Source organism: Artemia franciscana, chromosome 8 (genome assembly GCF_032884065.1).
Source record: "Artemia franciscana chromosome 8, ASM3288406v1, whole genome shotgun sequence".
Taxonomy (NCBI): domain Eukaryota; kingdom Metazoa; phylum Arthropoda; class Branchiopoda; order Anostraca; family Artemiidae; genus Artemia; species Artemia franciscana.
In genome coordinates this window covers 11,892,044-11,918,421 of record NC_088870.1, presented here as the reverse complement: position 1 = coordinate 11,918,421, position 26,378 = coordinate 11,892,044, and the positions used below count along the sequence as shown (strand labels likewise).

The following is a 26,378-nucleotide window of genomic DNA, read 5'->3' as shown; positions in this document are numbered from 1 at the left end:
GACTTTACTGGTCTTCAACTGTCAAAAAGCTTTTTCGGGCGTACGAAATTCCTTTTACAAAACCTATCATCTATGATCAGAGACAATAGAAGGGCAAGGACGGGAAGAAAACGAACTTCAGGAAACCTTATGAAACTCTTCATCTATTTCTCCCATTTCAAAAACAAAATGATTATTTTTTTTTAGAAATCTCCTCAAAACCTTGAAAATTGCAGATACTACGTTTTGGCAGACGACAGCCGAAGGGGTTAACGTAATGATTTGGACTAAAGTGTTTGAACTCTCCAACTCACTATGAACTATTTCTCGATCCTGAGGGCACCGCTCTTACACATTCTTACAAATGAAAAAGAAATGTCCGTAACGAATAGCTTACCCAGCTTTTGGTGCCAAGGGATATATTAATTTATTTGTCATTAAATCATTTATTTCATCCGGCATTTTTCTTTTTAAGGGAGGAGGTAACGGGGCTTAGTATTTTTGTTTGGGAGAAGAAGGCAAAGTATTTTTCTTCCAATCCATAAGTTGCTATTATGATTTATTTATAACTTTTTATTTTATTACTTTTTTTATTTTGTCTTGCTATCATATTGTTATTATTTTTATTTTTTTTTGCTTTCGCTAATTTTGCTTTTGACAACCATGCATTATGTGTATTATTTTTGACTTTGTGTTGCAAGGAGAAACACGTAAATCCAGTGAAGTAAATAAGATATTATTTCCAATAGTTGCAGTGTTGTTTTATTTTATTTTATTTATTGCATATCTCTATTACTCTATTTTATTAATTTATTTGTAACGCACCTCCGTTACTGTATTTGATGTATCTATTTTGGTTACTACAGCATCATACTGTAATGTTACAGAGAAAGGGTTGAAACTAAGCTTGTACCTTATTTGAAACGTTTGCCGTATGAAAATAGACTGCACAGGCTAGGATTGCCAAGTCTTCAATTCCGAAGGGATAGGGCAGACATTAGTAACATATTCCGTATAATCAAAGGCATTGGTAATACAAGTACATCACAGTTTTTCACATTTGATGACGCTAACAGGATCCGTTATCACCCACAGAAATTGTACCCCTCACTGTCAAAAAGGAAAATAGGCCAACATTCATTTTACAGCAGGGTGTGGAAGCCATGGAATGACCTTCCACGTGAAACATTTCTAACAGATGATATAAACAGATTCAAAACAAAACTAGCAGAAACACTTTTTCATAGTAAATCATTTTTAAATCATTTATAGTATTATTTTTCAGTATTTGTTGTAGTTGTTATTTTTCATAGATTTGTATGTTTGTATTATGTTGTCAGCATTGTCATAACTTCTTTTTATTATGTTTAGTGTGACAAGCTTGAAAGCTTACCGTATTTGGTATTAATAAATTAATAAATAAAAAGCCTTAAGGCGTGCATAGGTTGAAAAGCCTTTTTGTTTTAGCAATGAAGCCACATGAGATACAAGAGATAATTCCAACCGTAAAGTTTTCCAAGGGCAATTCCCCCTGGGTAAATGGCCCCGTATGAACAATACATGAAAATACAGAATTGCATTTCTAGTCGCAATAGTTTTGTTGAATACGTGCCAGTTTCCTGTCTCCAGCCTAGCGATGCTAGCGGCTGGAGACAGGTATTTACCAAGTGACTTATAGCGATCGCAAATTCTGTCGGTCTGTCTGTCCCGGTTTTGCTAGTTTAGGCACTTCCAGATAAGCTAGGACGGTGAAATTTGGCAGGCGTATCAGGGACCGGGCCAGATTAAATTAGAAATAGTCGTTTCCTCGATTCGAACATCTGGGGGGGGGGCAGTTAATTTATTTGTAACGTACCTGCGTTACTGCATTTGTTGTATCTATTTTGGTTACTACAGCATCATACTGCAATTGGACAAAAAGCCTTAACGTGAGCATTGGTTGAAAAGCCTTTTTGTTTTAGCAATGAAGCCACATGAGATACAAGAAAAGTTGGGTTTAACACGTATTCGTGATAGAAACTGGTACATCCAACCAGCATGCGCAACAACCGGTGATGGTCTTTATGAAGGTCTTACATGGCTCATATCCAATCACAAGTCATAAAAAATTTCATGTGATTCTCAGAGAAAACGCCTCTTGTGAATTGTGAAAAGTGCTATTAACTCTTTAGACTCCAGAACTTGAGATTATACATGTTGACTTTATAAAAAGTGTTGTGTTTTTAAGATAATAGCGATAAGAATACTTAAACAGTACAAAGTGTGCACAGGATTTGTACTGCCATAGGATGCGCGAACGTGCCGTTTTTTCTTTATGTGCTGCAGAGCTTACACTCCTTTTGGTGGAGTTGCTTATTTTCGTCATGGTATGAGTTGCTTTATTATATGTGCTATTTTTATCCATTTTTTGTATTTCTTTCCATAATTTTCTTTTCTTTTTTCTTCTCTAGTTCACCCTACATTCCAGTTTGTTTTTCATTTCCCCTTATTCATTTACCTCAGAATAAGTTTGGAATATTGTTGCTACTTTTTGGGGAAAAAAAAATGTATTTTTGAAACATTAAAAGAAGTTTTTTGTATATCTAGCCTTATTCCCAGTTCAATGTTTTTTGACGAGAATAGAATATTAAAAGCAATCGTCGTATTCGATTTTAGAGAATTCTTGTGGGTGAATCCTTAATGTGATAATTAGATCAAAATTGAGGATGTTCAGTCCAGTAAATTAAAATTGCATTGTAAAATCCTTATGTTCGGGAATTTTCTTTTTTAGTAAATCCTTTTTCAAAGAGTAGCCGAAACTTATGAGAAAACTCACGCCAGTGTTGAAAGAAAAATCGCCAATGCCATATAGCATTTGACAAACTTTTTGGCCCAGAAACTGCTGTATATTTGTCTTTTCCTGTGCTTTAGCTTGTAGGGGAGGGTATATAAAAGCAGAATTCTACCCCCAGCAGGCCTACCAGGATAAAGCTGACAAACCTACATATTCTACCAAGGTTTTCTCAAGGTAACCTAGACCTACTTTGGGTAGGCTGGATTTTCACTTTAAAATAGTTCATGAAAACAAAAAAGGCTAATTTGTTATAGCTTACACATAAACTTCAGCTTTAATCCTACTGCATTTTAGATTAATCATGTCAAATATCTGCTACACTTAGGTGGCGCTACTCGTCTTCTTTGCTGAAGATTCAACTCTTACAAGTTTTTTTTATCCTATTCCTTAAACTTCTAGTTAGAAAAATATAATAACCTTATACTGTTTGAGCCCACTCCCCCGCTTCCTGATATTGTGATATTTTTACTTTATTGAAAATTGAAGGTAAATTTCAGAATGGTAAATGAAGTGAAAAGAAAAAAAGTTACAAAGCAGATGTTCTTATCTGAATGTAGGGAACTGAGAAAAATGTACAGAGCTAAATTTAGAACCACCTTAACGAGATTAAAAATTAAAAATGCTCCCAGTCAGTGATCGACTTATTTTTACCCGCGGGAATAGGGGGTATTCGTCTAAAGAGCCTAATTCCTGGGATAGGTTTTTGTCAAATTAGTAAGTCTGGGTTGCAAAAATTCTTAGAACCACTTTCTGTGAAGATCATATCTCCCCCAGCCTATAATTTACTGAAACGATAGAAACAAAAAAACCTTAACTTCCTGATATTTTAACTGCAACCAGGACAGTCGTTTTGGTGGAGGCTAGAAATAGAATATCCCCCCACCCTTTCGTATGTGTATATGGCTACTGGAAAGGGAATGCGAGGCTATACGAACGCTCAAAATATAACTTGTTACTGATTTTGAAGGAATTAAGATTGAATTTTGGTAGAATTCACATATTTTGAAAGATGCAAGTTGACTGATGGAAGTTCTTGCACAACCTTGATTACTACTGTGATTATATTTATTCTTGAAGCCTTTATATTTCTAATTTAAAACTAAATTTGATTGAACCTGTAAAGGAAATTTTCTTTAAATCAAAACTATTTTCAAGTCCTCGTTTGATTACTGGCAAGATGTACAGTGGCTCCTTGGGAAACTCATTACTCTTTTCTGTAAATTCCTGAAAAATAAGATTGATATTGGGTTTTGATACATGTCAGTAATCCCCCCTTCTAAATGGACAATTGTCCTCTCCCTAGGAAAAACCTCTATCTGTTCCCATACATCTCACTCTTCTTACGAATTTCAAAGTAAAATGCAAATAACACGCTTTTTTGTGGTGCTAACAATCTAAATCCATTCCGCTGGTGTCGCTCATTGCTATGTTTCGTGAAAATAGTGCCTATTTCTATTTGTAAATGTGTAAATGATGTAATTTAAGTAGTTAAGTGATGATTTGTTTTATTTCTTCACGCGATCTGGTTCCCTGTTTAATGTTTATTTATTTAGTGGCTATAGCTGATTTAAGCAAAATTGTAAGAACTTCTAATACTCTTTTACAAGGTCGTCAAGAGTTTATGTCGTGTTCCTGAACCTCTTCATTATCTTTCAGAGGGGCACGCGATGATTTCCTATTAGGTAAAGTAAATGACAGTGTGCCTTTTTCATACTCTGGCTATATCCCTGTACAGCCTTCATATTTTGCCTACCCTAAATGCTTCCCACAAGACATGCCTATACTTTCCTGGTCTAAAATTTTTTGTGTTCGTTTTGGGTTAGCATATAGTGATTTTGGACCTTCGTTATTGATCCTAGACTATCTAATAATTGTTACATATCTCGCATGTTTCTTTTGTCTTAGATAGCAGGAGTGTGAAATCTGAAATCGCCACTGTCTCACCTAATAGTTTAATCTGAAATTTTTATACTTCTGTGATAATTGGCTCTCAAAGCCAATTTTGGGGGAAGCTTGTTCTCAAAAGTAGAACTGGGAGAGCAGCAAATTTTTTTTTGCAGATGTGCCAGCTGATCTGTGTTGCTCGAATTATAAAAAAAAATCCAATTAAGTTGTCGACTGCTAAATTAATTAGAATTTTACTTTAATTGAGCAATGTTTTTAGCCTTAAAGTTAAATGGATTTTTAACTATACAAATTGATTTTGTAATTAATCAAATCTTCAGCGACCTGTATCTCAAACCAGGAACAGGGATTTTCTTTGACGAAGTAATATCTTTGCAAAATGTTGAGGCATTCAAAAAACATGCCCGTCTAAGTTTACCCTAAATTAAAACATATCATATATTAAACAAAATTGTTATTTAAATCCACAAACCTTTATCAAAACTTGTCTTAAACCTTAAATGATAACAATTATAAGACTGTTTTTATTTTTGTCTCGGAGGTGGAAGTTTTTTTATTGCGTCAAAAAATATTCTCAATGAAGAAACGGCATTTTTCAAATTCAGAGAGAACAGGTACTTGCATGATATATTATTTCATTTAGTTTTCAATTTAATCATTAAATTTTCAAGCACTTTTTTGACACTTCTATGAAAACAATAATATCCAATTTCTACCTTCCAAGCTCAAGAATTTGAACTAAATAAAAAATGATTTCCTAAATGAAAAAAGGGTGTCCTTTCAACTTTGATGTTTATACAATTTTTTTTTATAATTTTAAACCATCAATGAAAACAAAGGATTGGCGGTAAAGGATTTTGAACTAATTAAAAAAAATTCCCTGAATTACATCTAAAAAATTGGAATTTTTTAAGCTTTTCTTTAATCTTCAATGAAAAAAAAAATTATAAGGCTGTTTTTAGCCTCTCGAAGGTTTTTTTAATTATATAAAAAAGAATTTTTAATTAAAAACTAAAAAAAAATTTTACACTTACACTATTTTTTACACTAAAAACAAAAAAAATCGCATCTTTTAAATTCAACTAGAGGAAATGCATGATATTATAATTCCAGTACCACGGGTAGGCTTTTTGGATTTTTAGATTATTTTTTTTTAATCTATGACATAACCCCTTCCATTCCTCTCTGTAAATCTTTCATTCATTGGAGCAATAATTTTAGTAATATATTTAGGAAATATTCAATAAAGTTGAAGTCAGTGCTTTTCCAACATCTCTATAAAGTCACACCAAAGAGGGAATACTACCCATTACTTCCGTCTTAAAAAGCGTGCTTCAAATGCATTGGTTTGTTCATTTGACGTCATGTTTGATTTGAACCTATCATTAATTCCTTAAGCATATGTCGGAAACGGAAACAAATTTTGTGTCTGAAAAAAAAAACGCAAACCTTGTTGGTTTTTTTTTGTATAAAATTTTAAACCAGTAAAGAGAACGAAAATTTATTGAGTCAAAGCATTTTTCAAGTGAGAACTCTATTTCTCTGTAGTAAAGTTCTTTAGTAATATGCCAGACATCGGTGAGGAATGAAGTGATTTTGACGTTGAATAACGATAGTTCGACTCACATTCTACTAAAAATCACGAAGTGTAGTGCTAATTGTACGCACTATGATGTGTTATGGTTTATTATATTAAACTGAATTTGAAGAAGAATGTTCAAATAAGGTCTACGGTATGAGGTCAAGTAAAGGCTCATGTAACCTACTACATGTTGTTTTAAAGGTAAATTTCTGAGTGAAGCATAGCACTGTATATATCCTTTTCGTCTCTACCTTGATGCCTTTACCAGTTAATACACGAATTTTTCCAGGCTCGTTCCCTTGAAAAAAACAAAAACAAACATAGGCACCCAAACATCTACTTCGAAAAGCACTGAAATAGGAAGTTGCTGTATCTGCTTTTTATAGAAACTTGTTTCTGGATTTTAGTCACTTTATAAATCACTTTTAAAATCTAAAATTTTCACAGAGTTCTCCCACGAATTTCCTACTTCATTTACATCTTTTCTTATGACCCGGCCCCACCTCTTTCTGAGTTTTGCTTTTTGTTTGGCCCCAGCTGGATTGACGAAAAGCCCAATTTTTTGGCAACGTTTCATCCTTATAACGTGAAAAGCTTACTAAATTCGACGATCACCATTCCCATGATGTCTTAAAATATCTTGTTAATATATCCCTCTGTTAATATACCGATGGACATCATATAGGAATTCTACCGAGTCTTTAGTTATATTTTTTTTAAGTATAAGTTTAACATGTCTAATTTATAAACTTTTTAAATACCAGTTTTAGTTGAATCCTAATTCTCAGAAAACGTATTTTAATAGGACAAGTTTATAGGTGTTTGTTTTATAGAGTGCTGGTGCTTTATATAACTGTTTGAAATATGTAAATTTTGTTCTTATTTTCTTTTCGTGCATTCGCCAAAAATTGACTGTTGACATAATTTGTAAAGAAATGAGGGAATATAATAAAAAATGTATTAACAATGAGCTTTTGTATATTCAAACCGACTGATAGAGGATTTTCAAACGTTACCAACAATAGCCAATGTTACCAACCCACCATAATGTGATGTTCAGACCATCAAAAGCTATTAAGAATGTGTAGAGTATGAAATTTGATTGAAAAGACAACTAACTTTTACATCGCCTGTATCGGCAAGCTTTTTTATCAAAGCGGGTAGCATCACAGAGATCTCCAAAAGCTGCCAAATTGTTCGAATGATCTTTGCTTTCAGCTGTTTGTTACCGTTTTCCTAACAGGTAATGTTTTGCTAACAGGAGCATTTTCAGGGACTGCCCTTTCCTGAACTTTTTAATCCGACTTTAACCTATTAACCGACTTTAATGACTCCGACTAATAACCTATTCTTTAATTTCAATTTCACAAATTTCTTTTTATTCATATTATAAATTCTTCTTTTCATGTTTAACAGGGGCCACGAAGTTATCAAAAACTTCGTTATCAGTAATTTCCACAAAAAAAGAGTACAGTCAATATTTACTGAGTGCTTCCTACCAAATACCGTTATATTTCTTAGTTTTAGCTGGCCATTTTAAATAACAGCTATTCAAATGCCTGATACAAAGGTGGTAATCATACTTATGTGTGTGTGTGTGGGGGGGGTAACTCCCCTAGGATCAATTCAAAGTGCAGGAACGATATAATTTCTTTTTTAGACTTTGTCTGAAGTACACATTTTTCTTATAGATCGATTCTTCAAAAAAACCTTTGATATTTCATATAATCCATCTCTGTGAAGAGGAAAACAATGACAACACGACAGAGTAAGAAATAAAATTTATTAGGTTAGCAAGGACAGAAGTTAGTAAAAATAAGAGTTAGTAAGAAGTAAAATAAATTTACTCAGATGTTTTCATAATCAATAGTATTTACAAACAGGGATTCCTCCGCCTAATATCCCAGAAGAATTTAGGCCTTGCAGTACGTGTCACACCAGAACTCCCTCCCTCGAAGAAATCCTTTCGCCATCAAGCCCTTGAGTAGTAGGGCATATGTTATCCAGGTCCTCTTCGGAATTAGTGGCGTCAATTCAAGAAAATTTAAGTGGGTTGGGGTGGAGTGAGGAATCAGTGTCGAGGTGGAGCAAGTTCCGAGCTGAACGCTATCATTAAACTCCTCTAAGAGGGGGTTTGTACTATATTATACGATCAAATGAAGTAAAAATATATAATAATAGGTAAAACTTTTAATTAAGACAGAGAAATATATATATATATATATATACAAACATAATCTATGAAGTATATGAGGGGGGTTCACCCCATAATCAATACCTCGCTCTTTAGGCTAATTTTTTTAAGTACTTTCAAAAGAGCTATTTATTCCAATTAAACGAACTTTGTGATTTAGGGGTCATTCTTAGAGAATTGAAACAAAATTCGAACTCTAGTGTGAAGAGCGAGGTGTTTTGGAGGAGCAACCCCCTCACATACGTAATAATTTCTGTTCGTTTTAAGTGTTAATGTTGCTCCTTACTTTCAGTTGAAAAACGTATTTTTTTAAATAAAAAACTAGCACAATAAAAAAACTCACGATGATAGATCTCTGTTGGGGCGAGGGACAGGCGGCAGGGAGCTTTCGAGCCCGAAAGCTCAGATCTGATGGCTTTTTCTTCTCTTATTATTTTGCTTTTAATATCTCAATCCCCCCCCCTGTCCCAGAAAGAGATAAACTAGAGGATCATCATATATGAATGACAGAGCGAGAGAATCATCCCGCTTGCCCCCTTTATTCTTTTTTTACCCCTATGTGCCTCTGCTCAGGACACACATTGGTTGGCAGATCTCTAAGATGACAAGAGCTAAGCCTTATTTAGTCTTTTATTTTTAAAGTTTGTTTTGTTTTATTTTGTCCTGAGAATATTCATCTGCATTTTCATCTGCAATTTTCTTGTAGTAAGGACTGTTGAGCGAAGGTCTCAAGCGAAATATTTGCTTTTTGTATTCTTCTTTTTATAACTGGCAGGAATTATTCCTGTTTTTTCTTTGTCACATTTTTTTTCATTTGAACTTAATTTCTATCATAAAAAAGTGGAAGCAACTAACCACATTTCAAAAATCACAGGCGATTAGAACAAAGATAGCAATTTAATTCTCATATTAGTCTATAGGCTACATTTTAAAATATATGCCGCTAGGGTGCTAATGAAGAATTACTCCTTCTCAAAAGGAAACACTAAGATTCTGAGAACAACTTCAAAAATCCAAAAATACTTACTTGTACCATTCTTAAAGGCACTTCACTTTACTTTAACCCCCCCCCCCGTGGAAATATATAGCCAAAATTAAATTTTCTCAATGCAGTTTTCCGTTGTTTAATTTCATTGAAGTTGCTTCTTTACCGTTAAATTTATTTGAAGAAAAAAGTGACGTTTGGAAACATATATGAAAAACAGATAATTTGGGCTATATATTTGCACATTTGAAGAGGGATGGGGGTAAAGTGTAATGATACAAGCGAGTGTTTCGGAATTTTTCAAATTTGTTTTCAGAGTTTTAGAGTGTTTCTTTCCGAGGAGGAGTAATTCTGCATTAGCACTACCACTAGTGCTAACAGATCATTGCAGACCCACACTGCCTGAGGACAACACAGTTCTACAAATTTATTTTTCACCCCAGTGTGCCCAAAGCTTCGCTCTTTATTCCCTACCATGAAGTTCTAATTTATTTTGATCCTTTGTGACCTATCACCACCCCACTCGGGACGACCCGCGTTTTGTTTCACCTTAGCTGAACGGCCAAAAACACAACTTCTGGTAATCAATAATCTCTGAAATATGGCATAGCTCATGTTAAGCCATCTTTCATTATAGCCTTTGAAAGTGGGATCGAACCATACTTACCGTGCAGTTTTCTTTTTTTTATATATGATTAGTGAAAAGAGTACCTAAACTATGATTACACAATTCACCACAAAAATTTCAAAACGTGTACTTATATGGTGTAGTATCATAACAAAACATGATATCAGCTTATCGTCGAAGCTACGCGGAATATCGTCAGGAAATTGAAAAGATACCGGTAAACAAAATTATAACAATTCCTCAGAAACAGGTTTTGCTATTTCAAAATAATCTGCCATTGCTCAGTTTCTACTTTCTCGGTAAGTTAAAACCTGTCTCAGACATTTACTTGCTTATATTTGAAGAAAAAGACTTTATTAATTTGCTCCTTTTTTAATGTACTGATAATAAACTGGCCGACTTTCGAGTTTCAGACTGTTAGATACTGGACCTGTCTGCCCCCTTTCTAAGTTGAGTGTGTAAAACTGGACCCCTCCTTTTCTGCAACTTTCCTCCTCTTCTTTGTCATTGCAGTCATAATATATGCCTATCCTAGAAGTTATTTAGAATATAAGTTAGAAGTGTGATATTGACAAGTGAAGAGTAAGTGGCGTCAATCCAGGAAAATTGAAGGGGGGGGGGGGCTTTCTCAGACATTAGTTCCGTTATAACTGAACAAATTAAGTTCATTAATTGTGCTGATAATAAAACAAAATTTCAAACAACACTTTTTCTTCTATATTAAAAAAAAAAAAACCAAAAGCACCAATTTATGAAAATGAGAAACAAAAATAAAACTAGTTTATCTGAAAATTGGTGCCAGATACTGCTACAGTCCAATTCTGTCCAGATACTGTCCAGTCCAGATACTGCTACAGTTCAGTTGCTATAGAAGGAACTCCGCTACAATCCGAAGTTATTTTCCGTTTAATCTTCATCCAACTGCAGTTACCGACAGCTTCTACTATTAATTAATATGTCGGCCCACTTTCTAAGTTCAATATATAAAACTAGGCCCCCTTACTTGATTCAACTGCTCCGTTCATCTTTGTCATTGTAAGCATCATATATGCCTATCCTGGAAGCTATTTGAAATATAAGCTAAGTAGGAAATTGACAGATGAAGAGGCAGTCTCCCCCCTGAAATATTTGTCCGACTCACAAATACATAACACAAATGAATATGAAAAATTTAAGTTTTTTAGTTTTCTTTGTAACCCACCTTCCCTGGAAAAAAAAAAATCCTTGATACAGCCCTGCTGACAATAAAACAAAATTTCAAAATAAGCTTTTTAAAACGAAATATCTTTAGAACATTTAATCTTTCTCAGACATTAGTTCCCTTATAACTGAACAAAACAAGTTTATTAATTGACTCCTTTGTAAATGTGCTGATAATAAAACAAAATTTCAAACAACACTTTTTCTTCTATAATTTTTAAAGAAAACAAACCAAAAGCACCAATTTATGCAAATGAGAAACAAAAATAGAACTGCTTTATCTGAAAATTGGCGCCAGTCCAATTCTAAAAAATTGGCGACAGTCCAATTCTAGAAAATTGGCGACAGTCCAATTCTACCGCTATAGAAGCAACTCCGCTACAGTCCAAAATTATTATCCGTTTAATCTCCATATGACTGCAACTACCATCTGTTTCTACTATTAATTAATATATCGGCCAACTTTCTAAGTTTAATGTATAAAAATAGGCCCCCTTACTTGATTGAACTGCTCCATTCACCTTTGTCATTGTAAGCATCATATATGCCTATCCTGGAAGCTATTCAAAATAAGTAGGAAATTGACAAATGAAGAGGCAGTGCCCCTCCCTGAAATATTTATCTGACTCACAAACACATAACAAAAATGAATATGAACAAGTTTGTGATGTGTTTTTTTGCTTCCTTTGTAGCCCCCCCCTAAAAAAAAAAGTCCTGGATACAGCCCTGCTGACAATAAAACAAAATTTCAAAATAAGCTTTTTAAAACGAACAATAAAACACAATTTCAAAATAAGATTTTTCTTCTGTATTTTTTTTTAAACAAACCAAAGATCAATTGATAAAAATGTCTAAAGAACAGGATTTCTTAATTTTAAATTCGTGCTAGCTACTACTACAGTCCACTGGTACTGTTTTAGGAGCAAATACGCTATTCTCCTAAATGATTACCTGTTTACTCCTACCCAATTACAACTACCATGTTTCTATCATTGATTAACCTATTTGCCCACTTTCTAAGCTCAATGTGTTAAACTGGATCCCTGCTTCTCTTACAGCTTTCTTATTCCTCTTTATCATTGTAATAATAACATCCTGGAAGTTATTCAGAATATAAGTTATAAGTAATATATTGACAAGTGAAGATTCAGTAACATCAATTGAGGAAACGCTTGGGGGGGGGGGGTGTTGCAAAATGTATTTTTTCCATATCTTGGGGGTGAGGGGTAAATTTATATTTTTTTTCCTATTTTTCTTACGGAAATACTATAAACGGCATTTTTCAATCAAAATGCCTCCAAATGTGTATTTTTCAGAATTTAAGAGAGAACAAAAATCTACAAGTGGCGGGCACAGCTCCCCTCCCCCCTACTCAATTGACGCCACTTTAAAGAGTAACAATATATTAACAAGCAAAATTACATCAATTCCTCAGAAACACGTTTTGTTATTTCTAAATAATCTGCCATTGCTCCATTTCCACTTTCTCCACACATTAAAACCTTGCTCACACACTTAATTTCCTTATAGCTGAATAAAACGAGTTTATCAATTTGCTCTTTTGTAACTGGATGCTCCCACATCATCGTGTTCATAGCGGGAGCAAATAACAAAGGCTTGGACAAGTCCCAGGCTCTTGCCACACATGTTAACAGATTGTCACATAGCCCATTTGCTAATTTACCTAAAGTGTTGGCATCTAGCGGAGCAATTAGAAATAAATCTGCCCATTTTCTAAGTTCAATGTGTAAGACTGGGTCACCTCGCGTCTTCCAACTGTCCCATTCATCTTTGTCACTGTAAACTACGACACTTTTATCAATATCTTCTAAACTAAAAAAATGTTTGGCATTTTCTGTTGCTACTAATCGGACACTATAGCCTAAGGCTGTTAGTTCATTAACTATGAATGGTACTTTTATTGAAGCAACGCTCCCCGTACAGCCAACTAGGACATTCTTCATTCTTGGACCTGTAACAAAAATAAATATACTTGTTTGCTTTATGAAATAAATAACACTAACGTTCGGGAAAACGAAATCTGACTGTTTGAACTGGTTGTTTGAAAATCAGAGACAAAAGGTACATGATTGAGATGTCCAACAAAATAATTTTTTGGTAACCAATAAATTGGTGCAGTGTTCGTCTGTCTTCAGTTTCTTCCAAAACTGTTTTATGAATTATCTTCGTTAAAAGCAAATTTATTCTGAATAATAATATCTTTATAAAAAAAATCGAAAGAATTGAATATGACTAAATAATCTTAAATTTTCTTACAATTATTACTCTTTTTAATCCTATTATTGCTTAATCAGTATTGTCTCAAGCATAAAATGATTGTTTAATAAAGACAGCCATCATAGCTTGAAGGCACGCCTTTTTAGCATAGGGGGATAGGCAAGCTGAACATCTGTGTTACATACTTTTGTCTGTGATGGGAATTTACATATCCGTGTATGAATTAAACTAGAATTCAGTTTTTACTGAAAAAAAAAACACCTTCATATGCAGTTATTGGTAGTAGCACGCGCAAAATTTAAAAGAAGGAAACGTGGGTTAAAAATCGAAAAAGATAATCTAAAGACATATGGCACCAAACAGCTTAAAAAGTCAAAATTTCCCTAAGAAGGTTTAGTTGTAACAAAACTGAAACACCGTCCTAGATACTTTATTAAATAAAAAAAAACAAGTTTTTTGAAATGAAAGTAAGGAGCGACATTAAAATTTAAAACGAACAGAAATTACTGCTTATATGAAAGGGCTTTTCCTCCTCGACACTCCGCTCTTTACGCTAAAGTTTTTTATTGTTTTAAAAAGTAGAGTTGCGAGAAAGAATCAAACATTAGCGCAAGGAGCAGGGTGTCGAGGAGGAAAAGCCCCTTTCATATAAGGAGTAATTTCTGTTCGTTTTAAGTTTTAATGTCGCTCCTTACTTTCATTTCAAAAACTTGTTTTTTTATTTAATTTCTGAAAGTTTTTGAATTAATGCATGTCTGATTTTGGCTCTCCGTACATAAATTATTAAAATGAAATTTGCACATTAATTCTTTTTTGGCTAAATGGCTTTCTCTTAGTTTTGATCAGACGATTTTGAGAAATAAGGGGTGGGAAAGGAGGCCTAGTTGCCCCCAATTTTTTGGTTACTTATTATGACAACTAGAACTTTTAATTTTCAACGAACGTTTTTATTAGTAAAAAATGTACGTAACTTAAGAATTAACTTACGTACCAAACTTTTATATTCTTATATTTTTGATTATATATATGAGGGGGGTTTGTCCCCTCGTTAATACCTCGCTCTTCACACTAAATCTTAAGTTTTGTCCCAATTCTTTAAGAATGACCCCTGAATCAGAAAGGCCGTAGAATAAATAGTTGGAATTACTAAAAATAATTTAGCATAAAGAGCGAAGTATTTATCTCCTTCTAAATACCTCGCTCTTTATGCTAAAGTATTTTTAGAACCCCTCATATGCATAATAATCTCTGTTCGTTTTAAGTTTTAATGCTTCTCCTTACTTTCAATTGAAAAAACTTTTTCATGTTTATATTTTCATTGTTTTTTTAAATAGTAATGCTAGAAAATCCTGCGCCCTTTTCATTGAATTTCTCTTCCCCCATGAAATATTCCTCCAAGGAAAGATCCTCCCATATAGCTCCCTCCTCTGAACCCCACACCCAAACAAAAAAAAGCCCTGAAAACGTCGGTACACTTCCCAATAACCATTGGTGTATGTAAACATTGGTCAAAGTTAGTAACTTGCAGCCCCTCCCCCAGGGACTCTGGGTGGTAAGTAATCCCCAAAGACATAGTTATTATGGTTTTCGACTATGCGGAACAAAATGGCTATCTCAAAATTTTGATCCATTGACTTTGGGAAAAATTGAGCGTGGGAGGGGGACTAGGTGCCCTCCAATTTTTTCGGTCACTTAAAAAGGGCACTAGAACTTTTCATTTCCGTTAGAATAAGCCCTCTTGCAACACTCTAGGACCACTTGGTCGATACGATGACCCTTAGGAAAAAGAAAAAAACAAAAACAAAAACAAACAAGCAAATAAACACGCACCCGTGATTAGTCTTCGGGCAAAAAATACGAAATCCCACATTTTGATAGATTGGACCTTGAAATTTTTTCTATAGAGTTCTCTGATACGCTGAATGCGATGGAGTGATTTGATGGCTTTTAGAGGGTGTTTCCCCCTATTTTCTAAAATAAGGCAAATTTTCTCAGGCTCGTAACTTTTGATGACAAAGGCTAAATTTGATAAAACTAATATATTTGATATCAGCATAAAAATCCGATTCTTTTGATATATCTTTTAGCATCGAAATTCTGTTTTTTAGAGTTTCGTTTACTCTTGAGCCGGGTCGCTCCTTACTACAGTTTGTTACCACGAACTGTTTGATATTTCTGATACAAGCAGGGGAAAATTCGTCTGAGTTGCGGTTTTCATGAATAAATGGACCTAAGGTGGATCCAGGCGACAAAGGCTAGGGGCCCAAGTTTAAGTGCAAACTAATGGATTTTTTCCCGACTTTTTAAGATTGGAAAAGTATTAAGAATAATGGTATATGTTAAAATGTCTCATTGTACATAGTAATAAGTTCACTGACACATGAAAAATGACGACTATAGGCGGTCATGTAAGACGAAGTATCACCCATGTCAGCAGGCCAAAAGAGATTAATCTCAATTGTTCTGTAAAATAATGTTTCAGAATTATTTTCAGTCAACCAATCAGATATTTTAAATATTTGAACCTGTCTTGTAATTGATTTGCGAACCCCCTTTAATGTGTCCTCTTGTATGGTGATGGCGGTTGCTGTGAATGGCGTTGAAGATTACAGATTTTTTCTTCTTGGAGTTTGTAAGTCAGAATATCACTAGGTTTTAGGCATTTAAAATAATTTACCAATAATGTGGCAACCTTTTTTGTCAATTGCGCATTTACACTCTTAAAATGTTAGAAGAAAATGCCGCGTCCGTCTAGCCATTTACTCTGCAATACAGCACGTAGCCAGGAGTTAAACGTACGTTGTTAGAATTTATTTCTTTCAGTATATTCTAGTGGTCTGGGAACAATTGCAAGGGAAAGTGATGTTTTGTTAAAAGAGGATATTCCTGGATATATATTAAAATGGCCATTTCTTTTAGTAGTGAAAAAGTTGGGAATGACGGGATAATATACATACACTATTCCCTTACTGACATAGGGACAAGCTGAAGACACTACTTGATTCCTTTCTTTCCAAATACAGCGATCAATTCACTCGCAAATACACCCCCCCCCTGACGGTCCACTATAGCCCTGAGAATGTATTTCTCTATTGTATCAATCTAGTGATACGTTAAAGCTCATATATTAAATTTGTTAATTTCTCTGTCTGTACCACTGTAGATGAATCTAGATTTTACCAATACTCTACTGCTGCTCTATGCTTTACTCTAAATTTATTTACAGTGATCTGTACTTTATATCCGTTTGAGATTGAGTGCGTATTTAAAAACATATTATTTCAAATGATTTTAAAAAGCATAAAATAAGTGCAAAAAAAACATGATAACATGATTAAAACAAACAACCTGCATATTATAAAGTAGGAACTTAGCTGTCTTTGTGGCACTTGGTATTTACCAAGTGACAAAAAGCGATCACAAATTCTGTCGGTCTGTCTGTACCGGTTTTGCTGGTTTGGGCACTTCCAGATAAGCTAGGACGATGAAATTTGCAAGACGTATCAGGGACTGGGCCAGATACCAGATCCGGTGGCATTGGGTGGAGTTGGAGGGGGAAACCTGAAATCTTGGAAAACACTTAGAATGGAGGGGTCGGGATAAAAATTGGTGGTAAAAATAAGCACAAGTCCTAGATACGTGATTGACATAACTGAAAGGATTCGCTCCCTTTGGGGGAGAGGGTTAATTCGGAAAAAAAAAACAATTACGAATGAGTGATCGGATCTTAATGAGATTTGATATTTAAAAGGACTTCGTAACTCAAACCTCTTATTTTAAATGCCTACTGGATCCAGCTTCATTGGGAGGAGTTAGGTGGGGAACCAGAAATCTTGGAAAACGCTTAGAGTGGAGGGATCGGGATGAAACTTGGTGGGAAAAATAATCACATGTTCTAAATACGTTATTGACATAACTGGACCGGATCCGCTCTCTTTGGGAGAGTTGGGGGGGCACCTAATTCGGTAATTCAAAAAAAAGAAAAATAAGGTATTTTCCACTTACGAACAGGAGATTGGATCTTAATCAAATTTAATATTTAGAAGAACCTCGTGTCTCAGAGCTCTTGTTTTAAATCTTGACCGGATCTGGTGACATTGGGGGAAGTTGGAGGAGGAATATGGAAATATTGGAAAACGCTTAGAGTGGAGAAATCGTGATGATAATTTGTGGGAAGAATAAGCACAAGTCCTAGAGACGTGATTGACAAAACAAGTCCGGATTGACTCTCTTTGGGGGAGTTGGAGGGGAGGGGTTTATTAGAAAAAATGATGTATTTTTAACTTATGAAAGGGTGATCAGATCTTAATGGAACTTGATATTCAGAAGGACCTTGTGTCTCACAGATCTTGTTTTAAATCCCGAATAGATCCGGTGATATTGGGGGGGGAGTTGGAGGGGGAAATGGGAGATCTTTGAAAACTTTTAGAGCGTCGAGATCGGGATGAAACTTGGTGGGGAGAAAAAACATATGTCCTAGGTACGTTATTGACATAATTGGACCAGATCCACTCTCTTTGGAGGAGTTGGGGGGATTTACTAGTTTGCGCACTTCCAGTTAAGCTAGGACGATCAAAGTTGGCAGGCCTATCACGGACCAGACTAGATTAAATTAGAAATAGTCTCTTTCTCGATTCGACCACCTGGGGGGGGGGGGAGCGAGCGAACAAGATAGTTGGGAAGAATTTTATTTGTCGATAAAAAAAACAATTGTTGTTCTTAACTATGGCATGTGGTCTTGGGGTATGATTCTTTCTTAGGGTACGAGAGGTCTCGGGTTCGAATCTCTGCCCACCCCCATTTTGACGTGAAGAAGATCCGAAACTATATACGTGATCAATTTAGCGATCGCTGAAAGTTGCCAGGCGTATCAGAGACCCGATCAGATTAAATTAGAAATAGTCGTCGCTTCCCCGATTCGACCATCTGAGGGGGAGGAGTGGAAAGACTGCTAATTCGGAAAAATTAGAAAAAATGAGGTATTTCTAACTTAAAAATGGGTTATCAGGAATTTGGTATTTAGAAGGAACTCGTATCTTAGAGCTCTTGTTGTAAATCCCCAACCGGATCAGGTGATATTGGGGGAGTTGGAGGGGGAAATCGTAAATCTCGGAAAACGCTTAGAGTGGAGAGATCGTAATGAAGCTTATTGGGAAGAAGCTCTCGGGTCTTTCAACCTCGTCAGAAGTGCCACATGAGCTCTTGGTTTTTCTTTTTATATGTTCCTTAATATATATATATATATATATATATATATATATATATATATATATATATATATATATATATATATATATATACTAGCTGTTGGGGTGGGGCTTCGCACCACCCCAACACCTAGTTGGTGGGGGCGCTTCGCACCCCCCCTAAGCCCCCCCGCGCGCGTAAGTCGTTACGCGCCATAATAGTTACGCGCCATTGTAGTTGTGTCCCTATGTCCCACCTGTGAATATAGATATATATATATATATATATATATATATATATATATATATATATATATATATATATATATATATATATATATATATATATATATATATATATATATATATATATATATATATATGGTTTTAACTACGTAAAACTTGCGAATATACAACATTCTTTGCTGTCCCATTGTCTTTGCATATAAATAGATTGTCAGGTTTACCGACTCTTGAACATGCAACATATAATGGTCCATGGGAAAACAATCTGTATTCAGATCTATACCTCATGATTCTAATGATTGCCCTTGAGCTTTGTTGATGGTGATTGCTAATCGACCATTCCCTGTCCCGGTCGTCATTTATATCCCCCTGTTTCCCCCGGTGTCCCCATTGTAGTTGTGTCCCTGTGTCCCGGTCGTCATTTATATTCCCTGTGTCCCGGTCGTCATTTGTATCCCGGTGTCCCGGTCTGTATATACATTCGTTTTTTAGTTTTGTTTTTCTCCTTTACTTTTTTCCGTTTTTTTCTTTTTTAGTTTATTTAGATTTTTAGATTTTTTAGTTTTTTTTATTAGTTTTTAGTTTTTTTTCTTTTTAGTTTTTTTGTAGTTTTTACCTTCTTTTTAGTTTTGTTAGTTTTTTTTTTACTTATGTCCTGGTCGTCATTTATACTCCCTGTGTCCCGGTGCTTTGTTGATTGCTAATCGAACATTCCTTTTGTCCTGGTCGCTTTCTCTTTGAGTGTCGTCATTTATTTTTTTCTTTTTTAGTTCTTTTAGTTTTTACCTTTTTTAGTTTTTTTTTAGTTTTTTAGATGAAATTTTTTTTTAGTTTTTTCCTTTTTTTCTTTTTAGTTTTTTATTGGTTTTTACCTTTATTTTAGCTTATTTTTCAGTTTTTTCCTTTTTTTAGTTTTTTTTATTTTTTATTTTTTTAGTTTTTTACCTTTTTTTAGTTTTTTTATTTTTTTTAGTTTTTTAGCTTTTTTACTTTTTTTATTAGTTTTTAGTTTTTTTTGTAGTTTTTGCCTTTTTTTAGTTTTTTCAGTTTTTTTTTTTAGTTTTTTATTGGTTTTTACCTTTATTTTAGCTTATTTTTCAGTTTTTTCCTTTTTTTTAGTTTTTTTTTAGTTTTTAGTTTTTTTAGTTTTTTACCTTTTTTTAGTTTTTTTAGTTTTTTTAGTTTTTTAGCTTTTTTATTTTTTTATTAGTTTTTAGTTTTTTTGTAGTTTTTGCCTTTTTTTAGTTTTTTTAGTTTTTTAGCTTTTTTATTAGTTTTTAGTTTTTTTTGTAGTTTTTGCCTTTTTTTAGTTTTTTTCTTTTTAGTTTTTTAGTAGTTTTTACCTTCTTTTTAGTTTTGTTAGTTTTTTTTTTTTTACTTATGTCCTGGTCGTCATTTATACTCCCTGTGTCCCGGTGCTTTGTTGATTGCTAATCGAACATTCCTTTTGTCCTGGTCGCTTTCTCTTTGAGTGTCGTCATTTATTTTTTTCTTTTTTAGTTCTTTTAGTTTTTACCTTTTTTAGTTTTTTTTAGTTTTTTAGATGAAAATTTTTTTTAGTTTTTTCCTTTTTTTCTTTTTAGTTTTTTATTGGTTTTTACCTTTATTTTAGCTTATTTTTCAGTTTTTTCCTTTTTTTTTAGTTTTTTTTTATTTCTTATTTTTTTTAGTTTTTTACCTTTTTTTAGTTTTTTTAGTTTTTTTTAGTTTTTTAGCTTTTTTACTTTTTTTATTAGTTTTTAGTTTTTTTTGTAGTTTTTGCCTTTTTTAGTTTTTCAGTTTTTTTTTTAGTTTTTTATTGGTTTTTACCTTTATTTTAGCTTATTTTTCAGTTTTTTCCTTTTTTTAGTTTTTTTTAGTTTTTAGTTTTTTTAGTTTTTTACCTTTTTTTAGTTTTTTTAGTTTTTTAGCTTTTTTATTTTTTTTATTAGTTTTTAGTTTTTTTTGTAGTTTTTGCCTTTTTTAGTTTTTTAGTTTTTTAGCTTTTTTATTAGTTTTTAGTTTTTTTTGTAGTTTTTACCTTTTTTTAGTTTTTTTAGTTTTTTAGCTTTTTTATTTTTTTTTTTAGTTTTTAGTTTTTTTGTAGTTTTTGCCTTTTTTTTAGTTTTTTCAGTTTTGACGTTACCTGATCCAGTTTTTTCAGGTGACGTCACCTGATCCATCCACAGATCCACACACAGACAACTTATTTTTATATATATAGATATATATATATATATATATATATATATATATATATATATATATATATATATATATATATATATATATATATATATATATAGGACCATCAGAGGGGAGGGGTGCATTTGCGATTGAACTGATTATTTTATTTGGAAACAGCAAAAAAAGGAGTCGAGTTGAGTTCACCTTGTCCCTGCGTCAGATATGGAATCTTGCATCAATTTATTTGATTATGAGCTAGACAAAAGCTGTAAGCTCGTCTTAAATGTAGAGTTCAACCCAGTTTGAAGTTTGTCTAATGTTTTGAAGCATTTCCAAGTTGTATGCTATGCATTGGTTCAATTCTTGCTAAAGAATAGCTTCTTATCGACATGGTTTAAACCCCACTTAAGGGTAGAAGAGATATATACCCTCGGGTTCTCCACAGAGTTGTGTCTGATCCATAGCCCACTGAAATTGGGATTGAGTTTGAGGAACTGGTTGTCGGTACTGTTTCGTGGATTGCCAGTGATGAGTGAACATAATTACTTGTATTACCATTATCCTATTATGTATTATTGAATTATTACTATTTTGTATTATTACTATTATACTTGTACAATTACTATCCAAGTTTACTTGGATAGAGCAAGTCAGATCTCGACATATACGCGTTCAATAGCTACGTCACTCAAGGGTATCATCGTTTTCAGTCAATTCAGTCAAAATTCAGTAAAAAGTGACGCCACTATAATCTATCAGTTTAGCTTTAAACACTAATATGTTTTCTTGAGAAGATCAGTCCAAAAGGAGGATTAAAAATCCTCAGAAAATTCTTAAGTTTGTGGCATGGAAACACAATTATATCATGGAGGGGAAACCTTCTATGAATCTAACCTGTGCGAACACACCGTCCCTTTTACAAATAAAAGCAGTATTTAACATTTCTAAATTCCTGAAATAATTACCAAAAACAGTTCGCTTAGCTGCATTCAAAGGAAGAAACAGCGGACCAATAGAAACTGCAGTGCTATTGATCTACAGTATCCTGCTCATTATCCCTTGGAGAAAACTTGAAAATCAGTCTGTGATAATTACCTCGGGGGTGGAAAAAATTAGAAATGACCTTTAGGCGTGACGCCATCGAACATAACCTAACCTCAGATGTATAAAAAATGTTAGAAACAACTTTTAGGCGTGACGGCCGTCGAATCCAACCTAACCTCCAATGTGTAAAAATATCAGAAACAATCTTTTTGACGTGACTACGTTGATATGTGCAAGTCTATACAATTCTCGGGGAATTTTCGGTAGGGTATTTACTGTAGGGAACAAGTCAATTACCTACGCAAGCCCATATGGATCCTCAATTTTAATTTTTACCACAAAATAATATACACAAGTTTCTTTTCTGCTCTTCTTTAAAGTTTAGGTCCTGTAACAAGACATCTTTTGAGTTATGACAGGTAGTATGTACCCGAACTTGCCATATTTTGAATTGTCTAAAAGGCAAATGAGGTTATGCATCATTAATTATAGGTGGGAAAAAATTCCCACCATTAAAAATTTAATGGTGGGAAAAAGTGTAAAGTCCATTACTATTGAGTAACAGAGATACAACTTATGAAAGATCAAGTGGTTTAAAACTTGTCATTCTTTTTACTGGGTTAAGATTACAAACAGGAGAACGAATTAGATTGTTTAAAGGCAGTGTTATTTGTCTCAAAAATTACTGAAATTAATGCACACATTTTACCACAGAATCACAGGGAAGTAATATTTCTTGTTTTCTTTGCTATTAATTTATGCTCTATTATCATAATGTATTTTTCGAGTCTATACTATTGTTCATTTACAGTGGGTGTTGAGAAGGATGACACTTTCCCGTTATAATTGGTGTTTTTATAATTCTGGATATCTAGGCTGCGTTTTCATTTGGGGTTTGTCTGTCAAAGTAGCTGACAAATCAGCCAATTGGGAACCCTGTTTTCCTATAATTTGTCAAGAAAAAACCACCTATTCGCAGTTTTATTGGTTTTAGTTTTATTTGTAAATAGTTAGTAAAGTTAAATGAAAACGCGGCTTTAATTTTGCTCCTTACTATCCTTTGATATACTTTATTTTTTACTATAATTCAAAAATAAATAAGAAATCATTCAAAGTGTTAATAAATAAGATCTCTAACGCCATCTAGCGTTAGGCAACACTTGAAATTTTTCAATGCTAAAAAAAATCACTTTGATTTGTCTAGTTGGTAAAATTGGCACAGTAGTAATTGTCTAATCTCAGTAACTGGCAAAAAAAAAACGATTAATAAACTTTAACAATGCACAGTGCCACGCGACACTAGATGACACTGCTGTTTTTTTGCCAATGCTAGCGGCAGTTTCAATTCTTATAAGTTACCCATACTGTTTCTACCAGCTCCTAAGTGCCCAGGGTTATAATTTTAGTGAGAAAAGGGGTGTTGTTTTCAGAAAATTCTTGAGGTCAGAGGGGTTCATCAACTGAAACACATGAATTGCAAACAAACAAAATAAGAGAAGAGTATAATTTTAGGCCGCAATTTTCCTGAAGAAGGGGAACTAGAATCTGGACATTGATGGGAGTGACTTCAAAGAAATTAGAACCTCCTTAAATGTTCATTTAGGAATTTGGATTTTAGGCATGGCATTGTCAATAATGATGATATTAGACATAAAGTGTTCATCGTATAAATACTGAATATTAACTTGAAGGTCAGTTACAAAATTTATTAATGTCACAAAAGAAAAAAAATGTGACAAAAGGGCTCTGGTCATAGTGTATAAAAGGTTTTAATCCTGCGGGAGAGCATGGGGCTAAATAACAAAATAAAAGTAAATTTTAATCTTGAAAAACTTGTTAATGGTGGAGGGGGGAACTAGGCCAATGATTGGTTTAAAAATACTCTGCATTTGCAGTGCTTCTTTTTATTCCGTGGAACCACACTTAAGTATAGAATTACTTTAGTTGGCTTCTTAAAATTAATTAGTAAGGGCAACACTAATTTTTCCTGTCACGGATAATTCAAATTAATCCTATTTTTAGGAAATTTACCCCGAGAAAATTCGAATTTAAAATTAAATCAAAAGGTTTGACTTGGAATCTAAGAAAAAAAACTTTTTAGCAGGTAAATAAACTGAACTGAATAGTTGAACAAATGAATGCCTCAACTATAGGTAGTTATACCTCAGGAATTAAATCAGCAAATCCCAGTTTCTTCAAATCCTCTTTTGACATCAATTGTTTTTCCATTCTACATTCCAAATAGTCTTTTGAAAATTTTCTGCACTCTGAATTCTGATTATCATTTTCCATCAGGCACCGCATATATTTGATCATAAACAATTTGCATTCACCTTCGTGATCGAGCGGAAAGCTACCCTTTTCTGGTGGTGTCACTTTAAATTGCTTAGAACCGCTTGTCATAACATTCATGATCTGCAAGAAGTGAAAATTTATGCATGATTTTGTTTTAAAGATTAAAGTTTTTTGTATCTTAAGTTTCTGTATTATATCGAAAAAGAGACGTTAATGTTCAATACTTCCATGTTAAATTGTGTGCCTTAACTCCACTGGTTTATTTTTTTGACGTATTTTTACGAGCCAGTAACATAATTCCGCATTTATAGAGAGGGAAATAGCCCCGCCTTACAAAACCAGAGCTGACTAACGATACAGTTTAACTTATTCAGAGCGAAAAATTTAGCCAAAAAGAAAAATACAATTTCTTGAGAGATAAACAACTCCAGCTGATTGGTCCTTTTGTGAGAAATATTAAAGAAGGAAAACATTCTAGGATAATTTTTCAAGCAAAGTCTCTGTGAATATACTCAAGAGAGTGCCATACACAAAAATGGCGACTTAAAAAAATTTCATGGTGTCTCAGAGCTCTTATTTTAAATCCCGACCGGATCCGGTGACATTGGGGGGGGGGGACCTAAAATCTTGGAAAGCGCTTAGAGTGGAGGAATCAGGATGCAACTTGGTGGGAAAAATAAGCGCAAACCCTAGATACGTGATTGACATAACCGGAACGGATCTGCGCTCTTTAGGGGAGTTGGGGGTGGGGAGGGAGGTTTAATTCTGAAAAATTAGAAAAAAGTAGTATTTTTAACTTGCGAAAGAGTGATCAGACCTTAATGAAATTTCATATTCAGATGGACCTCGTAACACAAATCTCTTATTTTAAATCCTGACCAGATCCAGTGCCATGGGGGGGGGGGAGGGGACCGGAAACCTTGAAAAAGGCTTAAAGCAGAGAGATCAGGATGAAACTTTGTGGGAAGAATAAGCACAAGTCCAAGATACGTTACTGACATAACCGGATCAGATCCACTCTCTTTTTTAGAGTTTTTTTTTTTGGGGGGGGGGGGGTAATTCAGAAAAATTAAAAAAAATGAGGTATTTGTAACTTACGAAGGAGTAATCGGATCTTAATAAAATTCCATATATAGAAGGATCTTACGTTTTATAGCTCTCAACTTGAATCCCGACCAGATCCAGTGACACTGCGGGGGTTGGGGGGCTGGAGGGGGATACTGAAATTCTTGGGGAACGTGAAAATTGAGGTATCTTTATCTTCCGACTGGGTGATCGGATCTTAATGAAATTTGATATATAGAAGGCTCAGATGCTCCATTTTCAATTCGAATCGGATCCGGGGACATAGGGCGTTGAAGGGGCGAAACCGAAATCTTGGAAACCAGAAATCTTGGAAAACGCTTAGAGAGTAGAAATCGGGATAAAACTTGATGGGAAGAATAAGTACAAGTTATAGATACGTGTTTGACATAATTGGAACGGATCCGTTCTCTTTGGGGGAGCTGGGGGGTGTTAATTTGGAAAAATTAGAAAAGTTGAGGTATTTTTAGCTTAAGAACAGGTGACCGGATCTTAATGAAATTTGATATTTAGAAGAAACTCTTGATTCTTAGAATTTTGCTAGAGCTCATACCATATGAGCTCTTTGCTCTTTCGGCCTCGTCACAAGTGCCATATGAGCTTTTAGCTCTTGTTTTTCATTGGTTTTGTTGACTTTTCGCGTTTGTTCTTTTTTTCTTAGACATTTTCCTTGATTATATCATTTTGTTCGTGCTGAAGAAGAGAGGCGGATGTTCTCTCGAAATATTCGCTTTCTGTGTTTCTTCAGTGTTTCATTTGGCCTTTAAAAACCCCATTTTTCATCGTTTTCTTTCTTTATGTTAAGAAAAACAAT

General features: G+C 34.0%; 2 protein-coding genes across 7 annotated transcripts in view; one reads left to right on the top strand and one right to left on the bottom strand.

The window, feature by feature from the left end:
• Positions 1-7,269, top strand: part of LOC136029984 (ADP-ribosylation factor 6) — a 52,505-nt gene extending 45,236 nt beyond the window's left edge. For all 6 annotated transcript variants that reach the window (XM_065708566.1, XM_065708567.1, XM_065708565.1 and 3 more), the window contains exon 4: positions 1,941-7,269. In XM_065708566.1, the coding sequence (XP_065564638.1) occupies positions 1,941-2,083 (143 nt within the window). In that variant the 3' untranslated portion in view covers positions 2,084-7,269. The remainder of the gene's footprint in view (positions 1-1,940) is intronic.
• A 1,015-nt stretch (positions 7,270-8,284) lies between these two features.
• Positions 8,285-24,591, bottom strand: LOC136029986 (phosphopantothenoylcysteine decarboxylase-like). The gene is made up of 2 exons (XM_065708571.1): positions 24,350-24,591; positions 8,285-13,278 (listed from the first exon to the last, which is right to left on the bottom strand). The coding sequence occupies exon 2, from the start codon at positions 13,268-13,270 to the stop codon at positions 12,725-12,727; it is 546 nt and encodes a 181-aa protein (XP_065564643.1). The 5' UTR covers positions 13,271-13,278; positions 24,350-24,591; the 3' UTR covers positions 8,285-12,724.
• Between the last annotated feature and the right edge of the window lie 1,787 nt (positions 24,592-26,378).